This window comes from Amblyomma maculatum, chromosome 2, assembly GCF_055883805.1.
Source record: "Amblyomma maculatum isolate TAMU_Amacu chromosome 2, ASM5588380v1, whole genome shotgun sequence".
NCBI lineage: Eukaryota > Metazoa > Arthropoda > Arachnida > Ixodida > Ixodidae > Amblyomma > Amblyomma maculatum.
The window spans coordinates 84,733,084-84,751,367 of NC_139345.1; the positions used below are offsets into that span (position 1 = coordinate 84,733,084).

General features: G+C 45.4%; 1 protein-coding gene across 3 annotated transcripts in view; it reads right to left on the reverse strand.

Moving 5' to 3' along the window:
• Positions 1 to 18,284, reverse strand: part of LOC146199178 (hemocytin-like) — a 111,324-nt gene that overhangs the window by 92,000 nt on the left and 1,040 nt on the right. For all 3 annotated transcript variants that reach the window (XM_084594641.1, XM_084594639.1, XM_084594640.1), the window contains exons 3-16: positions 14,827 to 14,928; positions 13,517 to 13,708; positions 12,360 to 12,747; positions 9,251 to 9,432; positions 8,706 to 8,824; positions 8,383 to 8,548; positions 7,048 to 7,279; positions 5,699 to 5,987; positions 5,529 to 5,612; positions 4,666 to 4,972; positions 4,019 to 4,189; positions 3,034 to 3,259; positions 2,124 to 2,348; positions 1,040 to 1,165 (exon numbers count right to left, since the gene is read on the reverse strand). In XM_084594641.1, the coding sequence (XP_084450767.1) occupies positions 1,040 to 1,165; positions 2,124 to 2,348; positions 3,034 to 3,259; positions 4,019 to 4,189; positions 4,666 to 4,972; positions 5,529 to 5,612; positions 5,699 to 5,987; positions 7,048 to 7,279; positions 8,383 to 8,548; positions 8,706 to 8,824; positions 9,251 to 9,432; positions 12,360 to 12,747; positions 13,517 to 13,708; positions 14,827 to 14,928 (2,809 nt within the window). The remainder of the gene's footprint in view (positions 1 to 1,039; positions 1,166 to 2,123; positions 2,349 to 3,033; positions 3,260 to 4,018; positions 4,190 to 4,665; positions 4,973 to 5,528; positions 5,613 to 5,698; positions 5,988 to 7,047; positions 7,280 to 8,382; positions 8,549 to 8,705; positions 8,825 to 9,250; positions 9,433 to 12,359; positions 12,748 to 13,516; positions 13,709 to 14,826; positions 14,929 to 18,284) is intronic.

The following is an 18,284-nucleotide window of genomic DNA, read 5'->3' on the forward strand; positions in this document are numbered from 1 at the left end:
TTGCCCAAGTTGCTAGGAGTGACACAAGCCCCGCTTTAACCAAGCTGCACAAACGCGCATGCGTGGCCCTGGAGTAGCGTGTTTGAATCTGGATGCGCGGGGTACAGTTAATTCGATTCTCATTTGAAATAATCTGCCCGAATTGGCAGCTCCTGCCATGGTATGTAGTCTTGTTGTGTCACACAACGCCCACCAATCAGAGCCCGGCCATGTGGCCTGCCAACTATCACCGGCTAAAGCGCGTTCGTGAGGAGGGCTGGACGGACGTACAGAAACTTTTCGACGCAGTGCAAGTCCTAATTTTGGCTCACTAAATGTCGCGATCTGAGTTTGACCACGACAGTCACTTGGAATTCCTTTCCGCCATAGCAAGGAATAGGTACAATTAAATGGAGGACCACCTTGCACGGTTTAAAGCACGAAGGATTTTGCGGACCTATAGTAGCCTTCAGAGATAGTTTATTATTTTCAAGGATCTCTCAATGGACAAATGGCCATTGTGCCATTGAGAGAGTAAAGAAAAATACGTAAAACATGAATGTGCTAATAAGGAACAGTGACGGATACCTCCCAAGTCATGCTAAGAACGCACAAGTCTGACTTTCGGTTAAAATCGTTTAAAGCCAGCTATATTAACTAAACGACATCGTATATTTAGATAGTATTATCCTACCATAATCCTAAGAGATAGAAAGCGTGCAGAGTGGGTCAGAGAAGTACCTCAAGTTACCGACATTCTAGTGGAAATTAAGAAGAAGAAATGGGCATGGGCAGGACATGTAGTGCGAAGAGAGGATACCCGATGGTCGCTGAGGGTAACTGGATTCCAAGGGAAGGAAAGCGTAGCAGGGGGCGGCAAAAAGTTAGGTGGGCGGATGAGATTAAGAAGTTCGCAGGGGTCAAGTGGATGCAGCTAGCACAGAACCGGGTTAAGTGGAGAAATATGGGAGAGGCCTTAGCCCTGCAGTGGGTATAATCAGGCTGATGATGATGATGATGATGATGATTATGATGATGATGATGATGATAATGATCCTACCATTTGTTGCAGTCCCTCTGGATTTCCGAACCTGCAGGAAAGATCTTGCCGCCGTGCTTACAGCCACATTCGCTTTGGGGGACACAGCTGTTGGTCGAGGGCTGCAGCACGAACCCAAACTTGCAGCTGCGGGTACGTGCACAAAGTCGAAAGTTAACTGTTATTAGGTGAGGTACAGATTGAAACATGATTTTCTCGATACCGAGGTATTAAAGAAAAAACAAATAATAAGAGCACAACCACGCACCCGTTCGCTACGTTAACCAATGTTAGAGATATCCTCTCAACAAAGAGGTTTGGTTTGATCGCGGTAATGCCGTTGTGCATCCCCCCCCCCCCCTTCGAGAAAAAAAATTGTAGGTGCGAATCTTCAGTAAATTAAAGTGACTTCTCTCTCTTGCCCTTTCCATCAGATTTTGTGCCTCCATCTCACAGATACAAAATTAAGCCGTCGATAAAGATAGACGCAATTTCTTGTCAGTATGGTGCCTGGTAAGCTTTACGAAGGTTTTCTTCGTAACGGAGGCGTTCATAATGACAAACACACACACACACACACGCACGCACGCACGCACACACACACACACACACACACACACACACACACACACACACACACACACACACACACACACACACACACACACACACACACACACACACACACACACACACACACACACACACACACACACACACACACACACACACACACACACACACACACACACACACACACACACACACACACACACACACACACACACACACACACACACACACACACACACACACACACACACACACACACACACACACACACACACACACACACACAGAGAAGGCTGATGCTCCTTGTCTATGTGTGTTTGCCTCCATTCTGTGCATTGTTGTCTATTCAGGTGCGTTTTTCATCCTGTGTGCAGAATAACGAGCTTAACATTCCACTGAATTATATTTCTTGTTCGATATTAAGGAAAGAAATAGTTTGGTCCGCGGATCCTTATATCTTCCTTTTCATGTTTGTTCCGTTTCGTTTATTCTATAAATAATCGCTTGAGGGCCTCACAGCTCGATGCCTTACCGGCATCCCGGACGGCACTGCTCGCTGACTCCGCACGACACCGCTGTGTTGAGGCTGTCGCAGGTTAGAGGACAGGCGTCCAGGCACTCGGTGTACTCAGAGTTCTCGTCGTGGGCGCATTTTTGCGAGGCTGGACCCTCGCCGTAAATGCTGGGAGCGGGTGAATCAGGCTGGCGTCCTCCCTCCTCGTCGTCGGAGCAGTCCCACTCGCCGTTCTCGCACTCACTAAATAAAATTTAAAAAAAAAAACGATGCCATGAGACAGAGTAATGAAGGAAGGACAGAGGCGTTTGTTTAATTAATAGTGTCCCATGCCTTATAATAATCGAAGCGCGCAAATGTATTGCATGCTCTCATGCTAATATATTTTGATGAAATCTATAGTTTTTTTAGAGGCGTTTTCTTTGAAAACATGGATTTGATTATTTGTGCGTAGATTGTATTAGAACACAAGCAGAAAAACGTTATCTGTTTTGGAGGTGCCTACTTGATGCACCCTTTTTGCGAAGTGCCTAGATTATTTCAAACTCATGTATATTTATGTACTAAAGGGTGCGAACGCAAAGTAATGTTATATGCGTTCACGCCTTATAATTTGCGATTGCTCACTCTTAACCAGTAGAACTTTACAGAAATCCTGGACAGAATTATGTTTTAGCTTCTAATTACGTATTAATCATAAAATGCTCGAATAGCCTGACACTGACATTTCAGCCACATCTCAAGGTTTCTTCTCGAGACATTATCTATTTACATTGCGACCTTTTGTTTTTTTTTTGTTGTTTTTTTTTACACGCCAAGGCACGCATGCATGTCCTCGTATGATGTACGGGAATAATAAAAAAAAAAACAAGCATCAGTTTAAGGATTAACTTTTGGGGCTGCTCCGACGGTGGCGTCTTTGTCTTACCAGAGCTGGCCATCTCTCCTCTGCATGCTGCCTGGCAGGAACTGTTTGTGCTCGTGAAGGCACGGGCAGTAGTCCACCGGCAGACAGAGCTTGTCGTTCTCGTATCCGTCCTTGCAGACGCAACCTTCCACGCACGACGAGTTTGCCAAGTCTCCGAGCGCAACTTCGAAACAGCTCTTCTGACGCGCGCATTCAGTCCATCTCATGTCGCTGGGACAGGAGGCGCCTGTGAGGAACAAACCAGGTTGCACCAACCGGTAACATCGCTTCACAACGAGTGGCTTTGAAATCGATTTGAGCCGAAACTTTTAATCCTGCGATTAGACTGAGATGTGCAATTCTGATGCTAATTATGCTATAACTTGACCGTGGAAATAGTTATATGCCTTGCGGGCGAACGATGAGTTGACACACACATCCTATGAGCACAAGCATACGTGCTAATTACATGCGTGCTATTTTATGAAATCTGATTTAGTTTTATGGCCCTAAAAGAACACGAGCAGGTTACCCGACTCCGCGGACCGAGTGCGTTCTCTTACAGAAATGGTGCCAGTTTAGGCGTGTGCGAACACCGTGTGGGGCAGGTAGGCGTCTTACGAGAGCTGAAAGATTCCGCATCTTTAAGGGAGGCGGGCACCATTGCCGATTGTCTTTTCAACGTTCGAACGCTAAAATCACAGTTGGGTAAAAGTTCGGGTCAGTTGGTGTTCCATTATGTAATAATACCAGAGGAACACAGTTAAATTGTTCGGTGTTATTGTTTGGGTAGAAACATTACTTTCGAACAGACGTCGCAATCGCATTTTGTTTGTTTGTTTGTTTGTTTGTTTGTTTGTTTGTTTGTTTTTTGTTTGTTTGTTTGTTTGTTTGTTTGTTTGTTTGTTTGTTTGTTTGTTTGTTTGTTTGTTTATCTGTCTGTCTAATCTACCTGTAAGCATGCGCTTAGGAGAAAGCAAGGAATCACGGCTGCGTGTGGACTCACGGCAGAGAGGCACGTGGCGGCGCCACTGAGTGAGACGTCCTTTCCTGGCACATTCGGCCGCGTACTCGGCCAGAGAGGGGCACACGCAGTCCCTGAGCGCCCCATCGCACGAGCACGTCTGGTGCAGGCACGCCTTGTAGTAGGGCTCTGGATCCACCAGCTGATGGCACTCTGCACTCAACAACAAAAGATAGTGAGCGGATCCCCCAATGGGTATTCGTTTTCCCAGTCTTCGGCAGTCTAAAGGTTCGCTAAAGTTCTCACAACCGAGTAGAGCACTGGCATGGTGCCGAGACAAAGGTGAAGAAATGATCTGACCAAGCCAGGTCCATGTCGCAAGACTTCTGTTCAAAGAAAAGCAAAGGCTATAGAGGTGCCGGACTTACTGAATCTCAGCGATAAACTGAGATAGGTGCAGTGAGTTTTGATAGTGCCCTTTTTATATTTTATTTTGTATTTATTCCTAGGAGAAAGCGAGAACTCTTAAACTGCATATGACCAAGGCCAGATTAACAGAACAGGAATTCAGTCTCTTTCCTTCCAGCTCCCTTCCCCAGCTTCGTCTTGCCGGCCCTAGCATACTTTCCTGCTTTCATGTCAAAGCAAGTTGCGCCTCCTCAAGCAGCGCTTATGATGGTATCGCACACCTCTGAAGGCGTCTCCATGGATTTCCTTGCAGAGGGTCTTGGCCTGCGGCGCTCTCTGCGGAGACCGCTCGCAGGGGTGCTCCTCGAGGCGCTCCTCTTCATCACACGACGCGTCCACTTTCCACTTGTCGGCGAATGCGAGAACGCTTACTTCCACGTCGCCAGCGGGTGTCAGGAAGTCGTCCTTTTGGTTCCGGTTGTTAGTGCCGCACAGACCCTGCAGCTGGCCGCTTAGGATCGCAGGGCTGTCGATATGCAGGCGCCCCTTGCGGTTCCACTGCAGCACTACTCCGTTGGAGAACGATGCCTGCGAGGAAAACACAACAGAGGCATTTGACACTCGAACGACCTTTTACAACACGGTACGACACAACAAATGTTGGTGCCGATTTTTAAAGGACTAAGGTCCGATAACAGCTTCGACTTCACACTAAGTGTGTTACGGTGCGACATAAAACAATTCTGCTGGAGGCCGACACCGCTACACGAAGCTCCACTGTAGCAAGGTACTGTGCGCAGGTCAAGTTTTTCGAAGTATATATCAAGTAAAGTTCACAATACAATCTGTCTAACCAGTAAACCTAATCCAACACTGTTTCATTTGAAATGGTTCTAGCGCCTTCATCGACGTTAGTTGCCGCCGACTGACGGCTGAATGAAAGCTGTGTAGGTAAAATCGTTGCGTCACCGTAAAGCTCATTTATTATCGAAGAATAAATTCCACGTATAGTTTAAAATAAAATAAAAAGCAAAGTTTACGCGTGTGGGTCGTGCCTGAATAAAATGCCAAGATACAAATGCGAAGAAAGCGTTGCTTTAGTATCCTCAGCTTATCCCACAGTCAGGCCTTCTAAGGATCTTACCAGTGTTACTTCAGAGGAAGGCTGGTACGCAGTAACGATGTCGCTCGAGTAGGGAAGCCCGACTTGTTTGTCGTTCACGAACACCTTAAAAGAGATGAATTTATATCATTTCTGGTACTGCATAAGTCTAACCAAGATTTGTTATATATATCGGCAAATAGCCGCCTCACCTTTTCGTGTGCGATGACCACTCTATCGTCTCCGATGCTCACAGTGGTTGTCTTGGAACAATCAAGAGCGCTTTCGCTGGAGCCCTTCCCGGAGGTAACTTTGACATTGTGGCAGTGTCCGGTCTCCTGAACGACGCTGAAGTTCTGCGACCTGACCAGGTAGTAGGGGCATCTGCCTCTGAACTCAAACGTTTTGCCGTCGAAAGTCGAGTAGAAGGGCTCGCCGTTTGCCACGCATCGCGACGGGCACTCCTTGTTGGTGCATTGCCACTCTCCTTCTCTGCACTCGCTGTATCAAAAAAAGCGGAAAGTGAGGTTAAAAGGAGCCTGCATTAAGCAGTATTCTGAAAACCTACTACGACAGCGAGCTCAGTCCCACTCATTCACGATTACCCTCTACCTCGTACTTTCCAACTCACGTTCCCAATGGTGCGCGCTCACACTCACATACACTGTTTAACAATCGCGTTCGTCTAGGATTATATCCGCTCACCATATTTACACTCACGTTCTTTCACAGTGAAATTACGGGTGTAATCATAGAATATGATGACAAGGTTGTTATTGCTATAGCATGTTGGCCTCAGGAAAGGGTGAAAGGTTCGGAATGATTATGGTCATTATCATCACATCAACCGAGTGAGATCAATAGCAGGACAGAGAGTCCTATCAGCCATGTTCGGCCCCCTCGCTTTGTCCGAGCCGACATGCCCCTACCTAATACGTTGATAGGAAGATTAAAGATTGTTACTGTTTATTTATATTAAACCAGGTTAGACGCTAATACAACCCCCGTCACCGTTTAAATGCCTTAATTTGCTTATAAAACACAGAAATAGAGGAAGCAGTGTACATATATATATCGATTTTGGCTAGAACTATGTTCTGGGTGCCGTTGTTATACTGATTAAAAAAAAACGAAAAACGAAATGTCTGAACGCTCTGATTTAAGAACTCTAATCTCAACATATGGAAGCCAATAATATCCGAAAAGTTCTTCCATGTCTCTAATGAAATGACCAGTATGCGGCTTATAAGTGTAAAAACATTCCTGACTTACCCTAAACTTCATGAAATTGCACTTTTACCTAACAGCTTTTCATGTCGGTAGAAATGTACACCTGTGCCGCAAATATTACTTCCTAAAGAAGAGATGCGCAATAAGATGGTGACAGTCATATTAGCCAATGTGCCGTTCCATTGGAATTGTTTCACAGTTGACCGCTACAGTGTACCCTCTCCAGAGTCCTGCCCTCATGGCGCCGCAGAAAGAAACGATCGTTCCTCATTATACCTTGCCTGTTCCTTACTCCCTCTTATTTAGAGTACATCCCGAAGACAGTGCTCACCATGTGTTGCACTCTTGCTTAACGAGCGAGCCGGGTCGGTATTCCTTGCCGTGAAGCGAGCAGGGACATTGCTCCCGTCGGATGCAACGTCCGTCGTGAAGCAGCTTCGTCTCGGGGCAGTGGCAACCGTCCACGCAGCGCCGAGACACGCACGACACGTCCGGATTGCGGCATGTGCGAGTGCACGAGGCCCCGCACTGGGTGTACACCATGCCCGCCGGACAACGAGCCGCTGCATGCATGGTAAGAAACGTCAGATGCTATAAGATGCGGAGTCTTTTCTAGTTAATTGAGCTCGGTGACTGCGCATAGACCCCGTCTCAACCCAAAACATGGCAAGTTGGTTAATTGACCCAAATTATTAGTAAGCGCGCTGTCGCGTCATGTTGCGGGTCGACAGACCAATCACTCAAGAAACAATCGAATGGGTGCTGCATAGAGATTCTCAACCTATAGATTTACCGATCCGGACGTCGCCATGTATGCTGCGCACAGCCTGACGCTCCCACTGCTACCGTACATGTTTCAGATCCACCAAGCAGTCCACATAACCATACTGTGACTAACAGATTGGAAGGGCCGATATATTCTTGATGAGCAAAATTTTGCGTTCTACTAAGCTTCTCTGAAGTGAGCTTAGTGGCACGAGCTCGCCTGAGATCAGCGGAGGAAGAGAGCACCAGGCCTAGCGAAAACCGCAGGAAAGAAAAAAAAAAAAAAAACGACGAGGCCTAAGACCTCCCTGCAGGGCCTCCGAGCTCAAAACTGCTCACTTGCACACACACTGCCAAGTACTACAAAACACAATCCCCACAAAACCCTCGATCCGATTCTCTTTCACAAGCAGCATTTATTCGCCACGCATTACCCCGAGTATTGTTTGCATTGAAACAGCCTGCCCAACGCTCAGTCACTTACTTTGGAACTTCCCGAACTCACCAGAGAACTAAACGCTCATCTCCCACCCTTCATTCAACTCCTTGGAGGCTGCCGTGTCCTGCTCGGGCCCGAGAGATCAGCAAGTGCTGATTCGATGGGAGTGCCGGATAGCGTCACTTATCGGCTGTACTGAGGGTTGTGACCATCACGGACAGCTATATCTAACCATAAATGAATGTTCCTACAACCACCCCCACCATTTGGCGCAATACACACACAAAAATCAGCCTACTTTCATAGCATGCAAGTTGGTCTTTCCTCGTTATTAGGCATCCAAAAGCGAAATCTTGGATGCTTAGGTGTTATCCTTAACACTTAAGGACAACGTTTCTTGCATTTCAATTAAGCTTAAGTTCCAAAGTTAATGCAATTTTGAGATGAGGGTAAGGGGCTTACGGCAAAAGTCGTGCCTCCTCCAAACAGATTCCAGCTTGCCTCCAAGACGTTCGCACTCCCGAAAGTATTCAGCCAGGGCGCTACAGTGGCAGGTTGATGCGTTGTCACCAAGGCAGGACACGTAGTCTTCTAAGCACATATCGCCGTACGGCTTCGGATCAACCACCTTGTAGGAAGGTCAAAGTAAAACGTGTCGAGTTAATTCCGCTCTCTTTTTTTTTTTTTTTCTGTGTAGCACTTGAAAGTTGCACTATGTCATGAACCCTCCAAAACGCGAGCGGCAGGCAGCGCAGAACTTCATCGACTGATCAGGATCCACTAACCTTATGGCAGGCTGCGAACTTCTTGTCGGTGACTCTGGAACAAAGCCTTCTGGCCTCAAGCGCGAGCTCCTCACTGGGTTTCTGCTGGGAGGGATCGAAGAAAATGTCCTCGCAGTCCACTGCAATAAATTATTAATTGGCATTAGCCAAAACATTATTTTCAAGATTTAAGCAGTATGCAATCGCTGCCGTAGGTTTAGGCCTCAACGCAGTGGTCTTAAAACTGAGAGAAAAAAAAAATACATTTGAGAACTATACTCATGCATGTGCGTTTACAACTTACTCAAACAATGCAAGCTACCTCTTCGAAATCCGGCAATCCCAATGCACCTGGCAATCCCCAGTGACAGTTCGGAGACAACATTTGAAAACATAGTCTCCAGAAAGATTCAATACCTGGTAATTGTCAAAAGGCCGGTGTATGTGCGCATTGACGCGTCATGTGAGAAGGCGTGAGTTTGAAGCTTATATTTGTGTTTATAAACTTCACTCTTATGAGAGCTATGCAATACGGGTGCATTCCAGAGAGAAGCCATGATCCAAACCTTCTAGCTCGTTCTTCTTCCAGCTGTCCACGAAGGCCGACCTGGAGGTGACTTGGCGACCATGGTTGTTGACGAAGTCGTTGCTCGGGTCGTCGTCATACTGGCCGCACAGGCCACACATGCTGCCTTTCAGAGACGCGTCCACGGAAACCTCCACCAAGTCTTCACCGTTCCACGTCACACTGGTTCAGAGAAGTGGGGAAGTTCGGTGAAACTGTGAGCATACGCGCAAGGCAACCATTATAATGCAAGAATGACAGTACGTCGAAATGTGTATTAATTGTCTTTAGCTAGCGACAAAATAATATAATTTAGGGCATCTTGACGCAGTTTTTCAGCGACTGTATAATGTAGTACCATACACAATTATTTTTTCACCGTACGCATTTCTCATGTCGTGGTCATAAAAAAAAAAAAAAAAAAAAAAAGAACACTAAGGACACCTTTAGCTTTACGTCATCCCTTGAGAGCTATTTTGGGTAGGAGTTCCGTTACCTTTAGCGCGCCGAAGGAATGAAAACCAAGTTCTGTACAGTATATTATGCGTTTTGCATACTCGTTGAAAAATATATTCGCAAATACAAAGTCACGATTTTTAGATACTTATGAGCTTCGATAGTTGTATATAAACAAAGATTGACTTAGCATCTCTCCTTCCTGCTCGTGTAGAATACGTTCCTCTATGCTTTTCTTTCTTTTTAATGGTCGTTAGCTTCCGTCGTGTGTAAGTCATATACTGGCTGGAGTTTTCGGTTTAATCCGAAAAACACCGCTAAAGTTCCCTTTCATTTTTTGTTTTTTCTTTAGTAATATCAATTTCTTCTGATATACGCGGTAGCTTACTGCCCATTGAGTACGGGTTGCAATAATCCACAGTAAACAAAATAACAGACTGCAGAAGAGCAGCAGGAGCACACTGGCACAACGGGATAGTTGGATTAGACAGTGCGTTCTGCATTGTCACAGTAATCACCCCAGAGAATTCATCCCTGACAAAAAGAAGTACAATGTTAAAGCCCTTTTTGTTATCTAAGTAAAGAATTAACCATCAAACCAAACTATAAGCTAGAGAATTTTAATTTCTCCGGTGTGTTTTGTAGAGTGAAATATCAAGAAGTTATTTAAATTTCCTGTTGAGCGGAGTAGTAGTATACACACCACGAACCATGACCCACTGTTACCGGCTGTTCTTTTTTTTTTTTTTTTAGTTTTATCCTGATGACACAGAGAAGCAGACCGAGAGGCCTCACATCCTCGTCAAGCTTCATCTACTACCGCAGCGCCTTCTCTTCCGGATTGGCATTACCTTATCAAAGCCGCCACTCGGTAAGGAGTTTTCTTACAAGGCTACGATAACGGTAAGCAGTGACCGTCAACTCAAAACCATGCGCAGAAGTCAGAAAATGGGTCATGTTTTGTCCTTCCGCGATGGTCCGAAAGCCCTACCGTCATCATGCGTCAAAAGATGTTATCCTGCAGACTACCTCATCGGAGCAACTCGAGAGACTTTTTCTCCTTTCCAACTCGAAACAATGTTTTCGTTAAGCGTTTCCTGTCTCCACAGTACCTTCCATGAATGTCAAAGTCAGCACTTGGGTACAAGCAACAAATACACTTGCAATTATTTAGCAGATAAAGTTATTCTAGCACGAAAGCTATTACACGGCCTGGTTTCACTTTCAAAATCCAAGCAATAGTGCATGTGTTGATTGTCAGTAAGGTACTTCCGCTCGCTTCATTTGTTTATATTGCTTGTGCGCAACCAGATTTTATAATGCGCCTTTAGTGAAGTTTTTGTGCGCTAGCTCGAATGCTTCCAGAAGCTTCTCGCCTTGAACGAAGTAAGATTAATATGGCCGTGACCGGGTTTCGCTCCAGCGGCGGGTTGAACACATCAGCTTCGCCAGCCACTGTACGAGTGCACTGTGCTATAATCATTTCTTTTTTGTTACTACCGCATCCGGTCACCCCGCGTGTTGAACTGCCGAACTCTTGCGCCGTGGAACGCATGTCTAAGTCTTCACCAGCTTCCATCCGTGCGCAATGAATACAGGACCCACCGCTATCGCATTGCCTTCTTGAAGTGCTTCATGCGGCCCCTAAATTTTATAATGCGCTACCGTTAATATTCCCAAGCACCGACTTCGCCGAACTATGCTTGATGCCCCACCTTGAAACCAGCAGTTTAGAACCGAATTTGAAATGAAAAGCCACATGCTAGCTGCGCACATCACATTTGGACAGGTAAGCAGAACGGACTGTATTTTTTTTATTATTATTGTCCAATCATCTAAATACCACCCTGTTGCGTTTTGTTACGACAATCACACTGTATATTTCTTCGATTAAAATTTTTATTTTTATCATTTAATCATAAACTTGGAATAAATCCTTCACCGTACCTAATACTATCGAACGCCAGACAAACCCGACACTCCCAGCCTCTTGCTCTGACCCCGTACTTTGCTATGTCTAACTTATTTCAACCCTCTTTCTTTCCCCAGACCATTCATGATTGGAACAGCTTACCAGCCTCCTGCCTACAGTCTCTTGACCTGATAAATGACCGTGTTTAGCATAATTTCATGCTCTGCTATTATCATTTTTCATTTCCTGCTGTTCGTGCTCTGTTTTGTTTGCATTTTGATATTACTGATCACTGTAATAATTTGTTTTTATTCCACTCCTGCTTGGGCCTCACGGCCTGCAGTATGTAATAAATAAAATAATAAAATAATAAATTGCAACCGTTGCTGTAAACTGGTTTCTTTGTGCGCTTATACTTCTTTTGCTAACAAACAAGTCAAGGTGGCCTGTACACGACATTTTAGCGCGCAAGAGCAGCACATCTATCACTAAGAATAAAATAGAAAAAAAAAAACAAAAATCGATACATGGGAAATATTACTCGCCGAGAACACACGCACGCACAAACACGCACACACACACGCACAAAGAAGCCTGCGTCGTGAAGTAAGCGCGACAATTCCGGCAAGTTTTAAAAAAATAAAAAGCGAGAACTCCAACCCTTGGTGATGACTTCACCTTCATTTCTGTATGCCCTTGTTTGCTCAACTACGAAGTAGTAAAAATGTGTATACGCGCTTACGTGAACCCCAGCTCGCTGGTTGCGACAATCCTTCCGGCGACGTAGTCGACGCGGAGTCCTTCCAAGGTGGTGGGTAATGGTGCCGAAGTGTTTCCCAGTGTAACCCGCGGCGGATCCAACTCGAAGCCGAAGTGGAGCCCTTCCGCATATATATCCAGGGCCCGGCGGCAGAGGAGTCCCACGCTGTCATCGGGGCAGTGTCCATCGCTCACGTGGATGCTGAACGTGTCTCCGCGGCACTCGTGCGCCAATAAGTGACGGCAGCGGCTACGGAAGCTGAACAGCGACCCGTCGAAGGTGCGGTAGTGCCCCCGGCCCCAGACGGCGCAGGTGCCGCTAGAGGGCTTGCGCAACGATAAGCCGCCATTCTTGAGCTTCTCCTGTTCCTCTGTAAAAGAAGAGAATACGAGAACGTGTGACCGACGCTTTCATCTAGGACGGCTCAGTTGACACGACTCAGTGTTTCATCAACAAGCCCTACGAGGGCCTCGGCGCCTATACAAAAATCACTGAACAATGTGCGCTTAAAGCAAGTGAAACCAACCCGTTAGCCCGCACTAAGTTTCGGGAATTGTTCGCCGGGATGAGCATGCATAAGCAACGTGCTGTGGTGTAGGTGAATGGAACACTTCTGAGCGCGGGTTCACGAACTATTATTCGTTTGTGATAGGTATGGCAAATAGCCCTGCATGTGCAACCTGCGGGCGCGACGAGACATTCTTTTTGAGTGCCCCATATACAGCCCGGAAAGACAGCCTCTCTGCCATGCTCTGCAGCGTCTATGGACACCCCCTGACAGAAATGAAGATCCTAGGCCTCTGGCCGCGGCAATCCTCGGCGGTGAAGGCCTCCTAGGCACTGCTCCGCTTCATGAAAATCACGGGCCTGATCGATACGTTGTTATCAACTGACTATACGAGTACTAACTTCACTGATTTACTGACTTATATTCCTGTAACCCTCTTTTACCCATCACTTATATATCCACTCACCCCCTTCCCCCAGTGCAGGGTAGTAAACCGGTTTCTTCTTTCGGTTAGCCTACTTGCCTTTCCTCCTCCTACCTCTCCTCATACTCTCTCCTCCGAGCGCGGGAAAATGTGGTGATATGAAAGTTCACGCCTAGCGTGGTGTGTGCTCGTATATACTATACTGACCGTCTATGCAGCGCGGCAGGACTGGTGGCGACCACACTCCCTCGGCGCTACACGTGTACACGTTTGTGGGCGGCAGGTGCTCGTATCGCAGGCCTCGGTTGCACTCGAGCACGCACGTGCTGGCCAGCCGAGTGTGGTTGCACTGGGACGTCCCGTGAAAGCCGGTCCTCTGAACGTCGCACAGGGAGAGAGCTGCGGAGTACAATGTGAAATAAAGATGAGCACTCCCAGCCGCGAGTGAAAGCGCGTAGCAGTAGTGATCGACTTCTTGACCGGTGCCCGGTGCAGGTCGAAATAAATTCTAGAGACAGCCTCGTTTTTGTGCCCTTCCTTGCCTGCTTCTACAAACGATTCACATAATATGCGTTTCCTCGTGTATCCATTTCTATCCGTACTTCTGGAAAAGCTTCGACGAACAAGGCAGCCTGCCATCGCATGCTGCCTTGCTCTTTATTGTTGCAGTGCCCTCATGGTTCTGTTGTCAGGTTATGAAGTACGGGCCAGTTGTGCCCGTGGCATCTAAAAGCACTTCCAAGCTGCCTTCAAAAACCGTAACATTTTGTGCTTCCTCCAATCAACTTGCACTAATAACCCCTAATACTAATTTATACTCAAAAGATTTTCTCTCTCAGAGTCATTGGAAAACAAATGAGAAAGCTCATGGTTTGTCTCATGTTGCACAATGGTAAAGGCGATGGCAGAGGCGAATCTGATGCCCACTTAAAGAAGCATGCGATCATAACTGCTAAGGTGTCTCAAATGATCTGGGCAAAACACATGCAGCGCTTTCATGAGCATGACAAAATGGTAATTTGAGTCATTGCGCTTTCCGCTTGCCTGATTAATTTTGTCTTCCTGATGACGTACCAAAATTGTGCTGATTTTTGACGTCAAAAAAGCATTAAAGGTATTCTAACACACGAGTATGGCTTCACTGTTTTCATTCAACGGGACCAGTATACACATGCATACTCACACTGCACGACCACCGCGTCCAGTGTAAATTATAGCATACACCAAGCACATTAAGCACTATCGCCGCGTGCGTCATCTATAATAAATAAGCGAAAATGTTTCAATGCCACGTATTCGTTTTCAATACAGTAACTGAAACCAAGTTCGATGTGCACGATGCAACTTATGTATGATAAATGTTGCTTCTTAGAGAATGCCACTGTCGTAGCCACAGCTTACGATTTTGGCAGCATTGCATATTTAAAGTATGGTATGGTAAGCGACAAAAGACTTCTCTCGAACAGTGCGTTCGTCACGCAAAAGTCTAAGGTATCAGCAACTTGATATATACTCACGGTATTCGCAAAATTCTCCTCGAAATCCATGTGTACATGCGCATCTTTCCTTGTAGCATTTTCCTCCGTTCCGGCATGGTCGCGAGCAGGTCTCCTCTATTTCTGCACACCACCGGAGCGAAAAAGATCAGATGGAGGGTAGAGTTATCGCATGAAATACCGTTACTTCTGTTCTTCCAAAACACAAGTTTTTAACCGCATCACCCGGCTCAGCTTCCTAAGTATTTTAACAAACTCTTCAACAGCATTATTTAACCCCGATCAATGAACACGTAAAGAAAGGAATGGCGTCTTTCCCGCCTTTTATATATTCCATGCGCATTTATTATTTTTGTCTCCGATATTTATCTGTATGTGAGGGTTTAATAGGGCATTATTGCTTCGATTACGAAAACGCATTATGAAATTTTCTTTTGTAAAGGAAAGTTTTATTTTTTTCCAAAGGTGTAACGAAAACAAAAAGGAACACCAAGATAAACAGCGCAATGAATGCTTCTACAGCCTAATAATGAGAAGTAGAGTAGTGAAAAACAGTAAAAAAACAAGCGGCAACCATGTGCTTGCAGAAACTCGAGCACAGTAGACCAGTGAGCTAGTGTGGAAGGAAGTACAATGCATGTACATATAATCTTTTCAAACCCTGGAAGTGTGCCTTGGGCTTTAGGGCTTTACATGTATGTTATATATTATTTTGCTCTTTTTCCCTGCATATGATTTACTTGATCTGTCTAGATCCGTGTCAATGCATTCAACCATCTCTGATTTGCCTGCTGAGGTGCAAAATATATAAAGTGCTTGGCACGGAAACAATGGTCTAGAAATTTAGGAAATCGGAGGGGAGTTGGCCAATTTCAAAACTCTAACTGCAGCTTGATTTACTTGATTTTTAGCTGTCACACCTGTGTGTGTGTGTGTGTGTGTGTGTGTGTGTGTGTGTGTGTGTGTGTGTGTGTGTGTGTGTGTGTGTGTGTGTGTGTGTGTGTGTGTGTGTGTGTGTGTGTGTGTGTGTGTGTGTGTGCGTGTGTGCGTGCGTGTGCGTGTGCGTGTGCGTGTGTGTGTGTGTGTGTGTGTGTGTGTGTGTGTGTGTGTGTGTGTGTGTGTGTGTGTGTGTGTGTGTGTGTGTGTGTGTGTGTGTGTGTGTGTGTGTGTGTGTGTGTGTGTGTGTGTGTGTGTGTGTGTGTGTGTGTGTGTGCACGTGTGTGTGTGTGTGTGTGCGTGCGTGCGCGCGTGCTGATTTCAAAGTACTAGGAATCACTGGCCAGGTGTGAAGGCAGGAGTATATTAGAAAGTACGATAGTCAGAACTCGTCCGAACTCGTCGTCGCTGCTGCAGTGTTTCGCCCCACATATATGTGTTCACTAGGTTTAAACGATGACATTCAAAGACTTGGAATGGAAGCAGTTAGGCACCAGGGTCGATGGAGAATATATCAGTAATCTGCAATTCGCTGATGACACTTTCTTTTTAAGTAACCCAGGGGACCGACTGCAACTAATGATAAATGATCTAGACAGGAGAAGAAGAAAGTTAGGCCTAAAGGTTAATATGCAGAAAACTAAGATCATGTTGAACAGCCTGGGAAAAGAACAGCAGTTTAATATAGGCAGCGAAGCACTAGAAGTGGTAGGCAATTATGTGTCCTTGGGACAGGTAGTGACCGCAGATCCGTACCACGAGGGAAATAACTATGAGAACAAGACTGGGATGGAGCTCGTTTGGAAGGTATTTAAACATTATGACTAGCAGCTTACCGGTATCACCCACTCAAGAGGAAAGTGTATAACAGTTTCATCCTACCGCTATAGACCTATTCAGAGGACTATGGAACGAAAAATGGTAGGTGTAACTTTAAGAGACAGGAAGCGTGCAGAGTGGGTCGAAGAAATAACTCAAGTTACTGACACTCTAGTTGACATTAAGAAGGCATGGGCATGGTCAAGACATGTAGCGCGAGGAGAGTACAACAGTAACCAATTGGACTCCAAGGGAAGGTAGGCGTAGCAGGGGGCGACAGAAAATTAGATGGGTGGATGAGATTAAGAAATTCGCACAGGTGAAGTGGATGCAGCTAGCACAGGACCGGGTAACTGGAGGAAAATGGGAGAGACCGTGGGTACAGTCCCATAGAGTGATGATGAATTATGAATAAATGTCCCATTAATTACGCTCCCCTGGGGCTCTGTAACGTCAGCTGACACAGCCACCTAAATAAATGCGCTCGCCGCGATGATGATACGATCTCGTGACCACTGCTTAAAGCCGAAAGCCAGAGCTAATAAGCCAAGGGTTGGCAGCTCTGGGTTCGTTTCGGCTACCACTGTTAGCTCGCAGCTCTTGAGATGACACTGAAAGTATCCCAGTGACATTCTTGAATAATTTTGTGCTTGAACTGACAGCATTTCTCTTTCCTTTTACCTCTCTGTTCACTTTTTCCGCTTTTATGTTTCTTTTTTTGTGACTTTTTTTCTATTTGAAGCAAAAAGCATTATACCACTGTCGGCAGCAGTTGCCAACCGTTTTTTTTTCTTGTTCTTGCTGCATTTTTGTTTTGAAAAGACTCATAGCAATTAGAATTCCGTGGTAAAGGGTGACAGTTTCAGCAAGAGCTTCCCACGGAAGCCGTTCGCAACAGCACTTCTTGAGAACAGTGCAGCTAAATAAGAACCTAAGAAAAAGCTCACCTGACCGACAGACATCTTATACGTTTTGAGGAAAACGGTGAGAAAAAAAAAGACTGTACCCTATGTTTTTTTTTGTTTTTTTTTTTTTATTGTTAATATTCCGCGAAGGCACAGTTCTGTGTCCCGATTCTTAAGGTCAGTGGTCTTGTGAGAACATCGATCTATAGAAACAACTTGCTTTTGTCGGTTTTACTAACATTTTCGACACATGACAAAAATAAGGCGTCTTCCCGGGAAGAAGACAAGAGCAATGGATCGTCATCTGGCATGCTACCTTTACAGACCCTTAAGTGGTTAGCGTCTGATTGCATTTTTATAAGCCAGCTTCTTGAACTATATCCTATTACGATATATAAACCCCGTCTCCCCCTCCCTAGGAAAAAAAGAAGTCATTTCTCCAAATGCCCATAGCCCCATCCTGATGTCTGTGTGCTGTGCATTTGTATTTAAAATTTAGAGAGTAGTTATATATATATATATATATATATATATATATATATATATATATATATATATATATATATATATATATATATATATATATATATATATATATATATATATATATATATATCGAAACAACCTGCGCATGACATTACGATTCTTGCAACTCGCGTTGAAACACCCGTTAAATCGTTACTACTGAGCACATTTGGAGAAATAAAGCAAATGTAAGTACGCAAGGTCCTAAATCTAAAATATAACAATACCATTCGCATATTTTCTGCATCTAAGCGTTATTACCGGTGTGCGAGTGCTTTTTTATGGCACCTGGGC